This window comes from Panthera tigris, chromosome A3 (assembly GCF_018350195.1).
Source record: "Panthera tigris isolate Pti1 chromosome A3, P.tigris_Pti1_mat1.1, whole genome shotgun sequence".
NCBI classification, from domain to species: domain Eukaryota; kingdom Metazoa; phylum Chordata; class Mammalia; order Carnivora; family Felidae; genus Panthera; species Panthera tigris.
The window spans coordinates 13,910,275-13,927,734 of record NC_056662.1 but is presented as its reverse complement, the minus strand read 5'-3'; the positions used below and the strand labels follow the sequence as shown (position 1 = coordinate 13,927,734).

The window sequence follows — 17,460 nt, the reverse complement described above, 5'->3', positions numbered from 1 at the left end:
CTCTGGAGTTCTAAACTTACCAGACATGGCCTGTATTTTCAGGGACGATGATGATCATCATCTTAGCTGACGTTTCTGTACCAAACACTGTTCTGAACACTTTACATGTATTACCTCATTTAATCCCCAACAGTTCCGGAGGCTAAAGTCCCCGACGGAGGTGCTGGCAGATCTTGTTGCTGGCGAGGACTCTCTTCCTGACTTGTAGAAGGCCTCCTTCTCACTGTCTTCTCATGGCCTCTCTTCAGTGCGGAGACGGAGAACGGGGCTCTGTGGTGTCTCTTCTTATAAGGGCACTCATCTTATTAGATTGGGATGCCACCCTTATGACCTCATTTAACCTTGGTTACTTCCTTGGAGGCCCCATATCCAAACCCAGGCACACTGGGAGAGCTTCAACACGTGATTCGTGGCGGGGGGGATTGCAGACATTCAGTCATAACACCCATTTTACAGGTGAAGAAACTGAGGCACAGAGAGGTTAAGTGAACAGCCCAAAGTCACACAGTTGGCAGTGGCAATATTTAGACCCAGCACTTACTCGCTGTGTTCCGCTGCCTCTCCCAGGGAGAGCAGCTGCCGTCTGGCTTGAGAAAGAAGATTCCAGACAGGACATCTAGACTCAACACGGTGCTGTAGATGATGGGTTCAAAGGGAAAGAGAAAGCAGAGAGGGTTGGTGTAGCCTGGACATGTGGAGAAAGACAAGCAAGGTCTGCCAGCAAGAGGAGAAGAAATTTCCGGCAGAGGGGCTACTGGCTGGCATAGTAGAGCCTGCGACTCTTGATCTCAGGGTTGTAAGTTCAAGCCCCAAGTTGGCTGTAGAGATTACTTTTTTCAGTATCTTAAAAAGAAAAAGAGAGACGGAGGGAAAGAGAAGTTCCCGACGTAGAAGACAAAGACAGAAGTTCATCTATGAGTTAGCACATCATCTTCATGCTGTAGACGCAAAACAAAAGTCACACAAATAACAACGGAAATCACAACGAACAGAGCTGGCGCCCTCACTTCCCACCCTGAAGGTGAGCAGAGCAATAGACAAGGGGTCGGAATGCATTTCTACAAAGAAGGACGCGGGCCGGGGCTGGGGCTGAGTGGAGGACACAGACAGGAATAATAGTCACAGTGCCAGCTAAAACGCACTGCATGCTGTCCAGAGGGCTTGCCTGCACTCATTCCTTTAGGCCTTACAGGGCCACAGACAGTAAATACGGTTATGTATACCCATTTTAGAGATGGGAAAACTGAGGCACCGAGATGTTAACTTGCCCAGCTCTTGCCTGTATTGAGCTCCTGTGCCACACATCACACATGCATTTTCTCACTGACATCTCACAACAACCCTACAAAGGAGGGTTTTTATGCCTATTTTACAGATGAGGAAACTGAGGCCCAGAGAGTTCACAGAGTAAGGATAGTATGGAGATTTAATCCGAGGCCAAGCTGACTTCCAAGCTGGGACCTTTATCCTGCATGGGAAACACAGTTTTGAAATGAACTGAGTGGGTGAAGAAGGCATAAGATCAACAGAATGGAGGGGAGAAAAGTGTCCTCTGTAAGAAACAAGATTGACCTAAAGGTTTTTGGCCGAAAGCATCCCCCCTGCCCCGCCTACCAGGTTCAGGAGTGGCCAGGCAGGTGGGTGGGCTGGAGGGGGACGTTTTCCACGTGCTGCCAGAGCTTCAGGAAAGATCTTGCTAGAGGGACTCAGAAGTGGCTGGAACCTGGGCAAGCCGTGGCTGCTTGCCTGACGTGCAGGCCTGATCGCTAACGTCTGATTTATGGTGCTGCAGGAGCCATCAGGGAGAATAATATTTCACCATGTCAACGCTGAGCTGCTCTCCGAGGCATCCTGCCCAACCGGCCATTAATGCAGTGCAGCCCACGGCCTCCTTGGTGTTCTTCAGATAAGTTAAACATTTAGACAACACAAGAAAGACAGCCCGGGTTTCCCTCCCGGGGAGCAAGCCCCTCTCTGGCTAGTCCAGAGACAGCAGTAAGCAATCTCACTTAAAAATATACCTGCCCTGAAAGAGGAGGAGTGGCCAGGGAGTCCATTTGGCCTCTGACGAGAGTCATTTTTCTACAGCAAATTTGTCAACAGTTTCCTTTCTGCATTCGTGTCTCCAGGCAGCCAGGGACAGAAAGCCATGGGATCAGAGCTCGGCAGGGCAGGTGGGGAAACCCCAGCTGTCCCCAGCTTGATCATAACAGTTTTGATAAGTATTTGTCACTGCGTTTACTGGTCAGAACTGGACGGCAATGAGAATGCTGAGTATCGAAGTCTGTGGGATGCAAGCAAAGGGTGATCCAGCCTTAGGTCATATTTTCTATTAGAAAAACAGGAAAGTTACAAGAATTGGTCATTGAAAAGACCATGAAGGCAGATGATGCTTTTGGCAAGCACGAACGAGAAAAAAGTAAAAGAAAGAAAAAGAGGCAGACATGGATAAACAACATTCAGAATGAAAGGATGGACATTACTCAGATTGAGGACAGATCCGTTTTTTTTTTTAATTATGAGAATACTGTATGATATTATACCAATGAACTTGACACCTAGATGAAGTTGGCACTTTCCAGGAAGATGGAAATTACCAGAATTAACCTCAGGGGGGATTTTAAAATAAATGAACCCATGGCTGTGAGACTTTGGAACAGTAGTTAAGGATGGACTCTCCAAAAATGGCACCAGGCCTGTTTTAAAAAGAGTTCCAGCAAACATCAGAGAAAGGATAAACCCCATCCTGCACAAACTAGGAGCAAAGAAAAAGGTGAGATGCTCTCCTACACATTTTATGAGATGAGTATCACCCTGAAGCTACACCTGGACTTTGAGCCCATGACAAACGGACAAATCGCTGTCGTTTTCATCGCTGATGAAAGGCGGGCTACCCCTGCAATCCCGCGGATACTTTCACCCATGCCCCGCGACTCTTCATGTAAGTCCCATTCGGGCCCCCTCTGGGCTTCCACTTCAGGCCCGTGGTGAAAGAAGGATCTGAACTATAATTGGCACCATTCATCAGGCCGGCATATGCCTTGTCACACACCTGCAAATGATGTGCTCCCCAGGTTTCATAATTTCCAAAAAGGAACCTGGAGACTTTTCTCTGTCACCTGACAAAGTCCCGAAGCAATGACACTCCGGGAGCAACGAGCACACCCAGCCCCCAGATCTTGGGCTCTAATGCCGTTTTCTGAGAAAAGAAGCCAGGGCTCCTTAGAGAAACAGCTGATTCTAGGGCTGGGGCAGGAAGTACATGTAACACATGTGGTCCGTCTTATGGTGCCAAAAGTAAGTGCTCAAAAGACTCTACAGCGATGGAGGATGTCAAAGGGACACGGAGCTTCCTGGCGGAGTTCTCAGTGGCCAAAGCTGGGAACAATTTGACTACGAAAACAAGTTACATGATATTGGATTCTAAGTATAAAACAAGGACCCACGGGTCCATAATGACACAAATAATGATTAAACAAATAAATAAGTGGGGGAGGATAGACTAATATCTCGGGCAGAAAATTTTGAATCACTTATTCAGATACTCCACCCTCATGGAGGGGCGCCCGGGTGGCTCAGTCAGTTAAGGATCCAACTTCGGCTCAGGTCGTGATTTTTTTAAATTTTTTTCAATGTTTATTTTTTTGAAGGAGAGACGGGCGGGGGTGGGGGGGCGGGCAGAGAGAGAGAGGCACAGAATCCGAGCAGGCTCCAGACTCCAAGCTGTCAGCACAGAGCCCGACGCGGGGCTCGAACCCATGAACCTCGAGATCATGACCTGGGCCAAAGTCGGATGCTCAACCGACTGAGCCACCCAGGCGCCCCTCAGGTCATGATCTTTTGGTTTGTGGATTCAAGCCCCGCGTCGGGCCCTGTGCTGACAGCTCGGAGCCTGGAGCCTGCTTCGGATTCTGTGTCTCCCTCTCTCTCTGCCCTTCCTCTGTTCATGCTGTCTCTCTCTCTCTCTCTCTCTCTCTCTCTCTCAAAAATAAACATTAAAAAAAAATTTTTAATGGCCTTCAGTGTTAGATCCTGTCTCCTCCCCAGTGAGATATTTTCTGTTTTCAAAGGCAATGCATATGTGCATTATCCTTATGGAAAATGAGAGAGGAAGAGAGGGAGAGAGGGAGGGGGGGAAGGAATAGTCATTTCAGTAAGTTGAAAGCCTCCTTTGACCACTAACCCAATCCCAGTGCCTGCCCAGACAGAACTGCTGCTTCCAGTCAGATGTGTAAGCTTCCAGACCTTTTATTGTCCATCTATGTAAATATCCATATAAAATATCTTGTTTTGTTTTCAGTGGGTTTTTATAAATACAGTTGACCCTTGGACAACATGGGTTTGAATTGCATGGATCCACACATATGCAGACTTTTAAATAAATTTAGTACAGTACTGTTAATGCATTTTCCTTGCGATTTTTTTTTTACTTTTAATTTTTTGTAATGCTTATTTATTTTTGAGAGAGAGAGAAAGAAAGAATGCGAGCAGAGGAGGGGCAGAAAGAGAGACACAGAATCCAAGGCAGACTCCAGGCTCTGAGCTGTCAGCACAGAGCCCAACACGGGGCTCAAACTCACGAACCCTGAGATCATGACCTGAGCTGAAGTCAGACGCTTAACCGATGGAGCCACTCAGACACCCCTCCTTGTGATTTTCTTAATAACTGTTTTTTCTAGCTCACTTTATTGTAAGAATATAGTATGTAATACGTATCACATATAAACTGTGATAATTGACTGTTTATATTATCAGTAAGGCTTCCAGTCAACAACAGCTATTAGTGGTTAAGTTTCGGGAGGGAGTCCAAAGTGATACACAGATCTTTGACTACACAGGGATCAGTGCCCCAACCCCCGTGTTGTTGGTGGGTCTTTCACCCAATAGAACGTCTTAGAAATATTTCCGTGTGCTAACAGAAAAATCCACCTCATTCGTCTGAACCGCTGGGCGGGATTCCGCTGAATGGACATACCACGTTGCGTTTAGCGACGATCCGGTTGAGGCAACTTTAGGTGTTTTCCTGTTTCTCACCGGGATGGTGGACATCTTTGCACAAGACGATGTGTGGGTGTTTCTGTAAGTCAGAAAGCGTAAATTCCTTGCTGCTGGGATTGCACTGGGGCCCAGACCTCACCCAGGTCAAGGCCATGGGAACGCTTCCTCTGTCTTTGCTAGCAGGCCCCACTCGGACCCCCCAGGATAGTCACACGTGACCCCGAAGAGGCCAGAAGCACCCTAGGCTGTGAAAAGCTGGTGCCCTCCACCGTACAGGCCCGCCCCCCATGCAGGAGAATCGAGGCGCATAGGATCTTCCTCCCCCAGAGCTCACTCCCCTCATTGCCGGCTCAGCCTCAGCGGGTAACTGGATCCAGGTCAGCTGGTGGAGTATGAGGTAGCGTCTAGCTGAGCGTCATGGTATTTTATTAAGTCCGAAATGTGATCGCTACTGTTGTCACACTTTAGCGCCCCCAACAATCCCCTTGCAAATGAGAAAACCAGAGCCTCCCACATACCTTTCCCCTGACATCAGGGAAAGCGGTGGGTGCCCCTGCCCAGGGGCCTGAGCCCGTGTGACCCCCGGAGCAGCTTTCGAGCCTCCGGCAAGGACTGGAGGGGGGCACGGGAGGTGTTTTTCCAATTTTAGGCAAAGCACTGGATGGGGGAGAAGTCTGCTACTAATTTGGTCTTCTCTGTGCCTGGGCCTTCGAAGTCCGCGTTGGCTTTTTAGAGACAGTTTTCACTGACGTATCAGGATTGCTGTCCCAGGACCCTTCGATTGGTATACGAGGTCTGTGGATCAGAGGTCTCAAAGTAGGAAGCCCACAGGGGCCAGGTAACCAGGTGACGTGAAGGGAAGAAAACCCAGACGAGACTGTGGAGCGCTGGAAAGGGCTAAGGGTGGTTGGGACAGAGCAATGCAAGCCCTGCACTGCCAGAGTGTGTAAAGTCTCAGAGTAGCTGAAAATCCGGAAAGACAGAGAGTGAGAGTAGGAAGGGAGAGGACGGAGACGGGGAAAGAGAGGTCCCCTGAGTTCACATATTGGCTATTGTTCCCAGACAATTTTTCAAGCGTAGTGTGGGCTGAATGAGATACGTCTCCAGGCTGGCTTGCGAGCTCATCCCTAATCGAACTTATCAACACAGAAGAGAAGTTGTCAGCCTGGTGTCTTTACCCCTCGAGAGCAGCGCTGTCCACTAGAATTTTCTGTGCTGAGGCAAGTACGTGCACCGTGCAGTACAGCAGCCATTGCCTACATGTGGTTACTGAGCACTTGAAATAGGCCTAAGGAACTCAATTTTTTATGCGGTTGAGTTTAATTTGAACATATTACAAATAACCACGTATGGCCAACCACTCCAGTATTAGCATGACTATAAAAGCTTTCAAGTTGGGGTGTACCACGGTGCTCAACTACTTTAGGAAAGGACAGTCCCTCTTGGGGAAGGGGATCGATGATGCCTAAGGCCACCAGTCATCAGTCAGAATCCCAGATACGTGGAAAGGAAGGAAATACGGAATGAGGAACCGTAGAGGTTTAGGTGTAAGCCAGATACCTGCCAGCTCAAGAGTGGTCACTCAGCGTCCCCAGTTTTTTTCCAGCACTCTCCAAAGAGCTTCTCAGTTGGGTTTGCCACTTGTCATCGCCATGTTCCTCACCGGTTCCCGCTTGCCCACGGCTGACCCCTAGGAAGCCATACGGTGGGACCTCCCCTGCCCTTCCCATCCAGGCGAGTCAGAGCACACACCGCTGCCTGTTCCCAGGCGTTGTCCCGGGCCCACGGAGGCGTGAGGTCCTATGCGTCAGGACTCTGAGTCATGCTCTGTCACTGCCACTGAGCCGTGAGCCCGAGTGTGCCAGGGACTGTGGAAGCAAACCTCACCTCCCAGCAAACCCCTTTTCAATCCAAAGCCCTTTCAGGGCACCAGAGAGGGACCAGTGGCCACACTGGTTGTCCCAAGCTCCAGCCTCGATCCCCACAGGGTAGCCCGGGCTGCCCCAAATGCCACTGTCCCCGCCCCCACCCTGCCCCCGCATCTCCATCACAACACGCTTACCTCTACATATCTTAAAGAATTAATGAGGGAAGGGGTTCCCATCATCCCCCAGCAGAGCTCCTGTTCTCAAAGATAAATTCAAGCCCCGTCCTTATGTAAAAAGACATCTGCTCAAAATAATAGAAACCGCTATTTCTTTCCCAGATGCTACCCCCTCAACAAGAGTCCAGAGGTGTTACCACCAACCGTTTTCTTAGAGGTCAAGCTCAGAGTTGCATGTGCTTGTCCTCTCCCTAGCAGTGTTTTCCAGGAGCCACCTGCCTCCTGAGATCACCCTGACACCTAAATGTGGACATTTTTAAATCTTAACACAATAATAAGAACAGTGGCGTGCGTCCCCTTACCTGCCGTGTTCCAGCCACTGTACCAGACGCTTCCAGCACAGCCTCTCCCTTCTCCTCACATCCGTCAACCCCGCGAAGCAGGTTCCCTTATCTCCCATTTCCCCATCCCACCTCTAAGGCTCAGGGTGGTTATGCCACTGGCTCAAAGTCACACAGCCGGGAAGTGGCTGGATCTAGGATCCAGACCCGGGCAGTCTGACTCCGGAGCCTGGGCTTCACCAGGACCGCAGCGGCGGGCAGAACACGCTCACCACTTGTGCCGCATCAGCCTGTCGCCTGGATGGACTTTATGCCGGAGGCAGAGGTGACTGATGGGCGTGCACGGCGCGTAGCTTCGTGGAGGGTGTTGTGTTGCCCGGTGGCCGAGTGACAGAACGGCCACTCCACTAGCTGGAGCCCAAGGGCCCATGGAGTCGTTTCCTGCAGCGGCTGTAACCAGTTACCACACACGCAGTGGCTTAAAACAACACCAGCGTGTTCTCTCACTGTTCTGGAGGTCAGAGGTCCAGAATCAGTGTCACCGGGCGAAAGACGTCAACGAGGCTCTGAAGGGAGAATCTGGGCGTCTGGTGGGCACCCTGCATTTCTTGGCCTGTCGCCTCTTCCTCCGTCTTTAAAGCAATCGCCCCAATCCCCTTCTCCCGTCTTCCCATATCCCTCTGCCTCTTACTCCCAAAGGCCCTTGTAATCACATTTAGGGCCCACCTGGAGAATCCCGACTGCTCTCCGCACCTCCAGACCTTAAGCTTAATCACATCTGCGGAGGCCCTCTTGCCACATGAGGACCATGGGATTAGGAATGGACATTGGGCAGGAGGGTTGAGCATTACTCTACCCACCACAGTCAGGGTGGCCTGGTTTCCACTGGGGCCGGGTCCAGGGGCTCAGATAACGTGACCACCACCCTCCGACAGCTGCAGCCAAGGTCCCAGCCGAGTTCCCAGGGCTGGCTCTCCCATTGGTCCAGTTTAGATCACGTGCTCATCTTTGACGCAATCGCTGAAGCCGGAGGGCTCCTGGGTCTCTCTGATTGGTTGAGCCTGGGTCACGTGGCCATTTTCCTCACCCCCACCCCCACCCCCCCCCCGCCCCTCGGTCTTAACTCGCAGGTGTTAAGGTGTTTTCCGCAAAGAGAACGGGGGGATGTGTGGGTGGTGGAATGACAAGCCCTCGGAATGGTGCCTGGCACGTAATAAGTACTCAATAAATGATGATCACATATCATCGGACCCAGAGGACGACTGAGGAAGGGGGTACCTCCAGAAGCTAATGCTCGAAGAATACTAAGTTCACTCTGCGGATGAAGGCAGAGAGCATTCCGAGTGGAAGAAGATACCTTGGTTGAGGCAAAGTCTTCCACTATGGGGCCAGGGTGACCATATGTCCTAACACACTCACAGGTAGAGAGGGGTGGTCCTGTTTTGTGCCTGTCCCTCCAATGTAATCTTCACAGCAGCCCCTTTGACTTGCAGAACTATTTTGGTTTGCATGATAAATTATATGGTCACCCCCCCCCCCCACCTTACACCCAACCTGCTCATTTATAAGGAAACCAAAAGCAAAAGAAGGGAAGAGACTTAACTGGAGGTCACCTAACCTTTAGTGGCAGAGCTCAGGCTAGAATCCAGGGCTGGTGACTCCCAGGGCAGTGCTCCCCCGCTCAGCTCTCAGAGGCTACAGCAGATTAACCAGCCATACCTCTCCCTGTCTTTCTCTTCGTGTCACATTCTCCGCAGGATTGCGACCAGATCCACGTTGACGACGTCTCATCCGATGACAACGGGCAAGATTTAAGGTAAGACTTTGGGGAGTCCAAAATGCCCCCTTTTGATTGGCCATCGAGCTTGCCTTTCACCAGGAAGCGGAGAGGAGGGGCGGGCTGGTTATCAGGCTGATGTGTGTGCCTGCCTCCGCCAGAACCCACAGGGTGCAGCCCAACCCCCACCCTGCAGACTCTTGCCCATCACCTCCAGTCACCAAGGCGGAGATTTCCACAGATTCTCCAGGACTCTGCTTATGTTTATCTCGCTGCATTTTTTTTTCCTACTTACTAAAGTAAGGTGTGCACATCGTAAAAAACTCCAACACCACCTGATCTAGCCTCCCGGAATCACCGCCACTAAGAGTTTGGCACCCCTTCATTAGCACACGTACAGTATTTACTATAAAAGTTGATCAGTTGATACTCAAAATATTTCTTGACTGAGTAAGAGGTATGTGTCTGGTTTCTAGGGGCAAACCCTCCTAGGACGTGGATTCCAGAAATAAGGTACCCAAAACGAGACAGCTTTCAGAGGAATGTGGCTGGAATGTTCCAAGCCTGCCCCTGAGAAAACCTTATAAAAATGGAACCATAGTTAATCTGCACTTATCCAAAATTATCACAACCTAGTGCCTCTTGGCCCATCAGAAATATTATTAGACCGAATGACGCTTCGCTTAGGGGGCCAGTCATGTCGCTTAGTGTTTGCCTCTGTCTCACTCCAAAAAAACAAATCAAAGCTTCTGTGACTGTGCCCTGGGAGTCGGTTCAAAGCCCGGCACAACTAGGAGTGATAGGCCAGCGCCTGCTTCGTATTAATTAGCCGTTCTGAAAATCCCTTGCAATGAGGACTGGCAGGGAGCAATCCTCCAGTGCCAGCCAAGGTTTCTCTATTTATGGAGTAAATAAACCGCAGATCAAGGTTAATTGTGTCCTTTCCATGACGTCACAGCTGGGAACCACTCTCCCCTTCACACCGGTGAGCGACCAGAGTTCCGTTTTTACAAAGCTTCCCTGTAGCTGGCTAGCTTGGGGCAGAGAGCAGTGCTGCTCTGAACCGGGTTTTGTGCTGAGCTGTTTGGAACCTCACTTCCAGAACCCGCCATCCAAGGAGGTTTTCCCCCATAAAAACCAAGCTCTCCCATGTCTTCACTCAGGAAATCTCTTCTGAGCACTTGCTGTGTACCAGGCACCAAGCATCAAATGCCCTTTCTTTTTTTTTTCAGTGAACAACAGAAACGAACCTTGGTAATGCCCTTACTTTGCCCCATCACAGTTACCACGGGGAATAGATGCTCTTTTCATCATCCCCATTTGACAGTCGGGGAATAGGAGGCACAGAGAGGTTAAGTAACTTGCCGAACCTCACACAGCTGGTAAGGGGCGGGGGGTGCGGGATTCAGGGACGCCCTGCCCTGCCCTCCACCTCTTGGCAGAACATCCAGGCGTCTCCCCAGGGTTTCCTCTGAGTTCTTAGTCAATGTTCTTTTTCAAGACTAAGTTATCTGGTCTTCCCACACTCCCCAGCGAGGGGTCTGTAAGGCGGTGCCCTGGCTTCCCGTCGTAACTTAAAGGAAAACCTTTGCGATGTCCGGAGTCCTTGATGTGTTGCTAGTGAAGCAGGAGGGTGTCCCCAGATTTCTTACAGCAGGAACCCACTTCGGTGGCACAACCTTGACTTCCAAACAGAACAGTGATCCACGGAAGGAAAGGTATTGGCACGTACATCAGAAATCTGAAGAAATGCGGAAGAGGCTCTGTTGACAGCTCGTCACGTGGTTGCCACTGAAGACCCGGCTGATGTCGGTGTCCTAGCCCCCGGGGATGCTGGCCAGCGAGCCGTGCTGACGTGTGCTGCCACTGCGGGGGCCGGTCCTGTTGCTGGCCGCCTCCCTTCTGGAACCTTCCCTGACCAGATCCGGGCAGCTTCCGGGAGCCACACCTTCTGGCGGCTACTGGTCCCAGGGTTGACCGCCCGCCCGCCTCTCACGGTGGTCAGCCCTGGGATCAGTAGCCGCCAGAGGTGCTAACCTGCCTGCCGTTGCTGTGTGTGTGACAGACCCTCCCCTGAGCCCCGTGGACATCGCCACCGCATCCAGCAACAAGGGGGCTCACGTGGCGGGCCCGGTGAGGCCCCGGAAAGCCTGCACGTTCGTGGCACCATCTCCCGTGACCACCCGCGGAGGCCATGCCTGATCTCGGCTCCTACAGAGACTTCCGAAGAGATCGAGAAGGAGGAGCAGGTCGCTGCTGGAAGGGCTGTGACCGAGGAGGAACTTCCGGGGGAACGGGCTGCTCTGGCTCCAGAGTTCGCTGCAGACGGGTCGGGAGGCGCACAGCTGCCCTCGGTGCCTGTTCGGTGGCTCCCTGGTCCGCCCACCACCGGACACTGGCCTGCGGCTCCCACCGCTCCGGCCATGGAACGGGCAGGAACGACCCCGGAGGGGTCGAAGGCTGTTCTTCCACAGACGGTTAAAGAGAAAATGGAAATGAGGTTGGCGGAAAATAACGTTTCTGAGAAAGAAGGAGGAGAAATTATCTAGCAAGAAGGGAATATTTGCAGTAAAGAAGAGGAAGGACCACGTGGCAATTGAAGGGTGGCTTCTGGAAACGAGGGGACGTGACGGGGTAAAGTCATTTCTCCCGCTTCTCGTCGGGTTGCCTGCGTGCTGGAAAAGCGCCCCGCACGAGTGAGTCCCCGACACGTGGCTCCCCTGCTCCCCTGGTTGGATGTTGTCGGCCCCCTGTTGCCAGTTGGGTGTATTTCATTCATCTTTAACCCCTGGTCATCACCACCCAAGGAGGGCTGAAAGGGAGAAGAAGCAACAAACATGTCTGTGTAATGAAGCCATTCACATCTTTCGTGGGAAAGAGAACGTTTTTGTCCGAACGGGTTATCAGGTCAGACCATGTTCTCCACGGGCTTTTGTACATTTCAGAAGAAACTATACTCACCCGTATTCTCACCGTCTCGAACCAACCGCTTCCTGACATCATGACTTCTTGCTTCCAATGATATACACAGTCACACTCGCAGAAACGTCCGTGACAAATGACACAGGTGTGTGTGTGTGTGTTCATATGAACCTGTGGGCACTGTCTCTTTCTGGCTTTTCACGCAGTGTGCTGTGGAGAACGCCAGAGTCTATATTCGAGGCCTTTTGGATTAAGTCGCCCGGCCCGCGTGCCCCAGGGAGTCCCCAAGGTGAAATTAGCTGATGAGTCCGAGACGTTCATCCCAGGCGTTTCTGTGGCTTCCACAGGCTTCCGCTCAAGGAAGGCTGAGCCCCAGGCACAGAACAGCAGCATGTGACATCGCGCCGTGCTCAGGCTGTGCACACCGCAGACGCCCCACAGGGAGAACGACCTGGCCCCTCGTGCTCTTCAAATGCCCTTTGACCTCTGCCGCAGCAGCGGCATTGAAGTGCCAGACGTGCGCAAGATACGGTTTCCAAGTGTCGCCTCACCCCTGCCGCAGCGCGTCTTGCTAAAAAATAAAATACCTTTCTCTCTCCGCTCTTCAGCTCATCACAGAAAATCTAGAAACAGCAACATAGTGCAAAGAGGAAAAACGTCAGCCAAACGCACAGCCTGAGACAGCTGTGGCGTCACACTGACCTGTTCTTTCTTTTCTAGAAAGAGACTCATTTTTTAAGCTCTGGGCCATACTATACGTATGTCCCTTGTCACGCTGCGGTTTTTCCCTGCGATGGTATGATTTTGCAAACCTCCAGCAGAGCTTCTGGCGGAGGGAGAGAAGACAGGGGGTTTTCGTCCTCACGTGCTGGTTGCTGCAGGTGGGGAGCGGCCCCCGCTTTCCCGTCTGGGCTCCCAGCTGCCACCTCTGTCCTTAACTTTGTGACACCCTGGCTCCTCTCCCATCCACACGTGGAACTCGCTAGGCCAGCATATGCTTCATTCCGGGCGGAGGATCACATCTGCAAAGCCAGCAATCGACTCTGCCTAATTTAACAAACCCAAAAAAACTAAAGGGCGCCTGGGTGGCTCAGTCGGTTAAGCGTCTGACTTCGGCTCAGGTCACAATCTTGCAGTGTGTGAGCTCGAGCCCCGCGTCGGGCTCTGTGCTGACAGCTCGGGGCCTGGAGCCTGCTTCGGATTCTGTGTCTCCTCTCTCTGTTCCTCCCCTGTTCACACTCTCTCTCTCAAAAATAAAAATAAACTTTAAAAAACTAGAATATGGTACTTCCCTGGAAAGACAGGGAGATGCTCCCAGAGTGGGAAGGAGGGGTTAGCAGCCGGGCCTTACAGGGGGCGCAAGACAGCACAGATTTGGGGATCGGAGTAGCGGGAGCTAACGTGTTTTCTTCCAGACTCTTCTCTCAGGATGAACCGGCCACAACCATAGTTTGGACTTCCCTTCTGGCGGCAGAAGGGGGGAGGGGGGCTTTTCCTAGCGTGGCCACTGCACGCAGGGGCCTCGGGGGGCCGTGGAGCCACCCCCGCCTCGCACACTGACCGCGTCTCTCGCCCCCTCTCGCAGCACGTACAACTTCTCCGCCGACGGCTTCCACAGCTCGGCCCCCGGAGCCAACCTGTGCCTGGGCTCCGGCGTCCACGGCGGCGTGGACTGGATGAGGAAGCTGGCCTTCCGCTACCGGCGGGTGAAGGAGATGTACAACACGTACAAGAACAACGTCGGTGGTGAGTGGGCGGGGGAGGGCCGGCCGCGCCGTGCGGGGGGGGGGGGGGGGGGGGGGGGGTCTGGGGTTGGGGTCTGCCCGTGCTCAGGCCGCGGCCGGGGCCCAGGCAGGGTCAAGGACGGCCGCGGCCCCTTGCGCGTGAACACGGCCTCCCTAGTGCGTTCCGCGGGGGGGGGGGGGGGGGGGGCGCCCCGGGAGAGGACACTACATCTCACCTTGACGGGGAGGAAGCTGAGAACAGATGACGCCGCCTGCCCAGGATCACATGACCACTGGGGGTGGGGGTGGGGTGGCCTCACCGCACGTCTTCACCAAGTGTGGCCCCCGCACCAGCAGCACCCGGAGACGTGCTGGACCTCAGCGTCTCGGGCCCTCCTCGGACCTGCCGAGTCTGAGGCTGGAGTGGGCCGGCCCTCTGCTTCCATCACGCCCCCCAGGCGACACTTGTCACTCGCTGGGGCTGCAGGGCCGGTGGCTTGGCGCTTGCGGCTCAGACGGCCGGTCACCTTGGACGTCAGACTCTCGGGCCCTACTCTAGGCGACTGAGTCAGAATCTGCATTTTGAACAAGATCCCCAAGTAATTTGTGGAAACACTGAAGCTGGAGACGGACTGGAGGCCACTGATTCTCATATTGGAACCACCGGAGGCATTTCCAGGTCTGATTTTCTTTCCTTGTTGAGAGAGAAAGAGAGAGAATCCCAAGGAGGCCCCGACTCCAGGTTCCATCTCACGGCCGTGACGTCATGACTGGAGCCAGAGTCAAGAGTTGGACGCCGAACCGACTGAGCCACCAGGTGCCCCCGGTTCTGACTTTCGTGGCTGCAGCCTGGGTCGGAATCACAGAATTCAGGCTCAGGTGTGCAGTCAAGGGGACAGCCACCAGGGTCAGTAGCAAGAGACCATTGGTTGTCACGCTGAACAAGAAGTCTGGACGCGGCTTTGGGCAAGCGCTAGATCACTATTTCTAGAACTCTCTAGGCCAGTAGCTCTTAAGAGGAGGTGATGCTGCCTCTCCCCAAGAAGGCATTCGGGGGCGTTTCGATTGTCACACTGTGTGGAACCAACCCCTGGCCCATAAAGGGAAGAGGTCTGAGCAGGCAGCCGATAGTGTTGCCATATACCCCGTGGCCCCCAGAGTGTCTAGGGCCCCCTCCCCCAGCCCCAGAAAGAGTCCCGGAAAGAATTTAGGGTCTCAAACTGCACAGAACCTACTTCCCGTCCCAATGCCTCCACTTTCTAACTACCTCCCTGAGCCGTGGCATCTAAATCTGAGAACTGGGGATAAAACTAATTCTGTCTCCCTGGGTTATGGGAACGTCTGTTGTTAATGGGCACAAAAGTCATGACTCTGTGCCTGTTAGATAGGGGGCACTCAGAAAATGGGAGCATTTGTCCTTAGTTCCTTTCAGTTTTGCTTGGGAGTTTTTCGAATTCTTCTCTGCCTTCTGCTTTCTCCAGACGGACTGTCGGTTTTTGGGGACGGATTTTCTGTCTCGTCCGTGGCTGCAGTCCTAACGCAGTTCTGGCAACAGCTAACGTTTGCTGAGCGCTTGCTGTATGCCAGGCTCTGTGATGAGGGCTTGTCATCTAATATCTTATTTGCTCTTTACGAGACCCCCATAAGGTAAGTGCTTTTGTCCTCCATGTTGTGTAAAGGTGGAAACGGAGATCAGACACGTTAAGTAACCTGCCCAGCGTCACACAGCCCAAGTGGCAGAGCCACCGCAACGGAGTGCCAGGCCGACTGCCTCACCACCTCTGCCCACACTCCGTGGCCTCTCACGCCCAAGTCTGTGGACTGTGAGAGGGAAGCAGAGAGCGGCAGAGTCAGCCCTGCTTGCTCACCCACCCCTACGTGGAGAGAAGAGGGGAGCAGGTGTGCTTGGAATAGGGGAGACGGGTGGAGTCGGCCAGTAGGGGCCACCGTGGGCAGCCCTCCCCTTCCTTCCCCCCACCCCACCTCCAGTCTCTGCATGTTACTCCCCCTCACCTCCCCCCAGCTGTTCCCGCATCACAGAACTAGCCTGGGGAGGGCTGCAGCCCCCAGCCTGGGGCTCACCGCACACCCAGGAGCCCAAGGGTTTTGGAAGTTGTGCTCAGAAGAGAGACCTCTGCAAGATACAGGGTGAAGACAGAAAATGCTTAAAAAGGGGCGCCTGGGGGGCTCAGTCCATTCAGCATCCGATCATGATCTTCAGCTCAGATCATGATCTCGCGGTTCCTGAGTTCGAGCCCCCGTGTCGGGCTCCGTGCTGACAGCTCAGAGCCTAGAGCCTGCTTGGGATTCTGTGCCTCCCTCTTTCTCTGCTTCCTCCCCGCCCCCCACCTCAAAAATAAATAAACATTAAAAAAAAATTAACAAGCCAGCCTCCAGGAGGCAGGGGCTGGGTTCAGAGAGAGGCCTTTGCCTGATTTCACACCTCCCTCTACCATACCCTGTTGTACCCCCCAGCAGGTTACTTAACCCCTCTGTGACTCAGTTTCCTCATGTGTAAGATGGGAACAATGACGCGGCCCAACTCATGGGATAAATATCAGGGTCGTGTGAATTAACACGCAGGAGACACTCAGAACAGGGCCGCCGCACCGTGAGTACTTCTTAAATGTCGCACGTGTCCGGGGAAGGAGAGCAAGTCTGAGGCAAAGCCCCAGGTAGGGGGCAGGCAGACAGAAGCTTGAAGCACGCTTCCTAGCAGGTGCCAAGTCGGAGTGGTTGACGGGCTGGCTACCCATGGCAGCACCCGGGGGAAGCCTCTTGCGAAACATACGGCACCGCGCCCCTGAGAGTTTGCATTGTTATCAAGTGCCCCAGCTAAGGGGCCGTGGGGAAGGTACAGAGAGAAAGGAAAGCCAGGGGCCACCTGAAGCATTCCTGTCCCACTGAGTGCATGCTCCCTGGTGCAGCACCAACCATGCACCAGCCCCTGCCATACAGTACCTCCCAGGGGCTGGTACCATGGTGCTGAACGAAGCCGGCTTGGTCCCTGCCCTCACGGAGCAGACGGCATGATGGCTGAAGCAGACGTGGGACACGTAATCACACAGATGCGTTTCGAATTATACCTGTGCCAAGTGCTGTAAAGAAGAAGTACAGTGTGTTGGCAGAGTATAACATAGAGCTGACCGGCATAAGCCTTCCAGAAGAAAGGACGCTGGAAATGAGTGTGAAGTTTTATGCAAAAAGGGAAGGTGTGGTCCAGGTTCCGAAACGAGGTGTGCAAAGGTCCTGAGACAGGAACAGACTTGATGTTCCAGGGGACAAAGAGGAGGCCACCGGGACGGGAATGGAAGGATGTCAGGGCAATGGCGAGAGGGGAGATTGGCAACCTCGCAGGCACGTGGACTGTGGAGTCTGAACTTCATCTTAAGGGCCTCGACGACTGACAGGATGATGATCAGGTTTAGAAACACCGTAGGGTGGGCTCTGGAGGTCTGCCGCCTGGCTGCCAAACCTGTCTCCATTATGTCCTCCCTGCGGTGAGCAAGTCCGTCAACCTCACACAGCCTCAGTTTCTTTACCTGATTTACACAATGTTATATGCCCATTATATCTCCATTAAAAATAAATAAAAAGAGGGTCCCCCTCTAGGGTCACTGTGAAGATGAACGAAATAAATCATGTTAAGAGCCC

At 53.0% G+C, this 17,460-nt stretch overlaps 1 protein-coding gene across 5 annotated transcripts in view; it reads left to right on the top strand.

Moving 5' to 3' along the window:
- The window catches only part of EYA2 (EYA transcriptional coactivator and phosphatase 2), a 254,867-nt gene that overhangs the window by 222,301 nt on the left and 15,106 nt on the right, over window positions 1-17,460 (top strand). For all 5 annotated transcript variants that reach the window (XM_042980248.1, XM_042980247.1, XM_042980249.1 and 2 more), the window contains 2 exons: window positions 9,141-9,199; window positions 13,668-13,828. In XM_042980248.1, coding sequence (XP_042836182.1) covers window positions 9,141-9,199; window positions 13,668-13,828 — 220 coding nt within the window. The remainder of the gene's footprint in view (window positions 1-9,140; window positions 9,200-13,667; window positions 13,829-17,460) is intronic.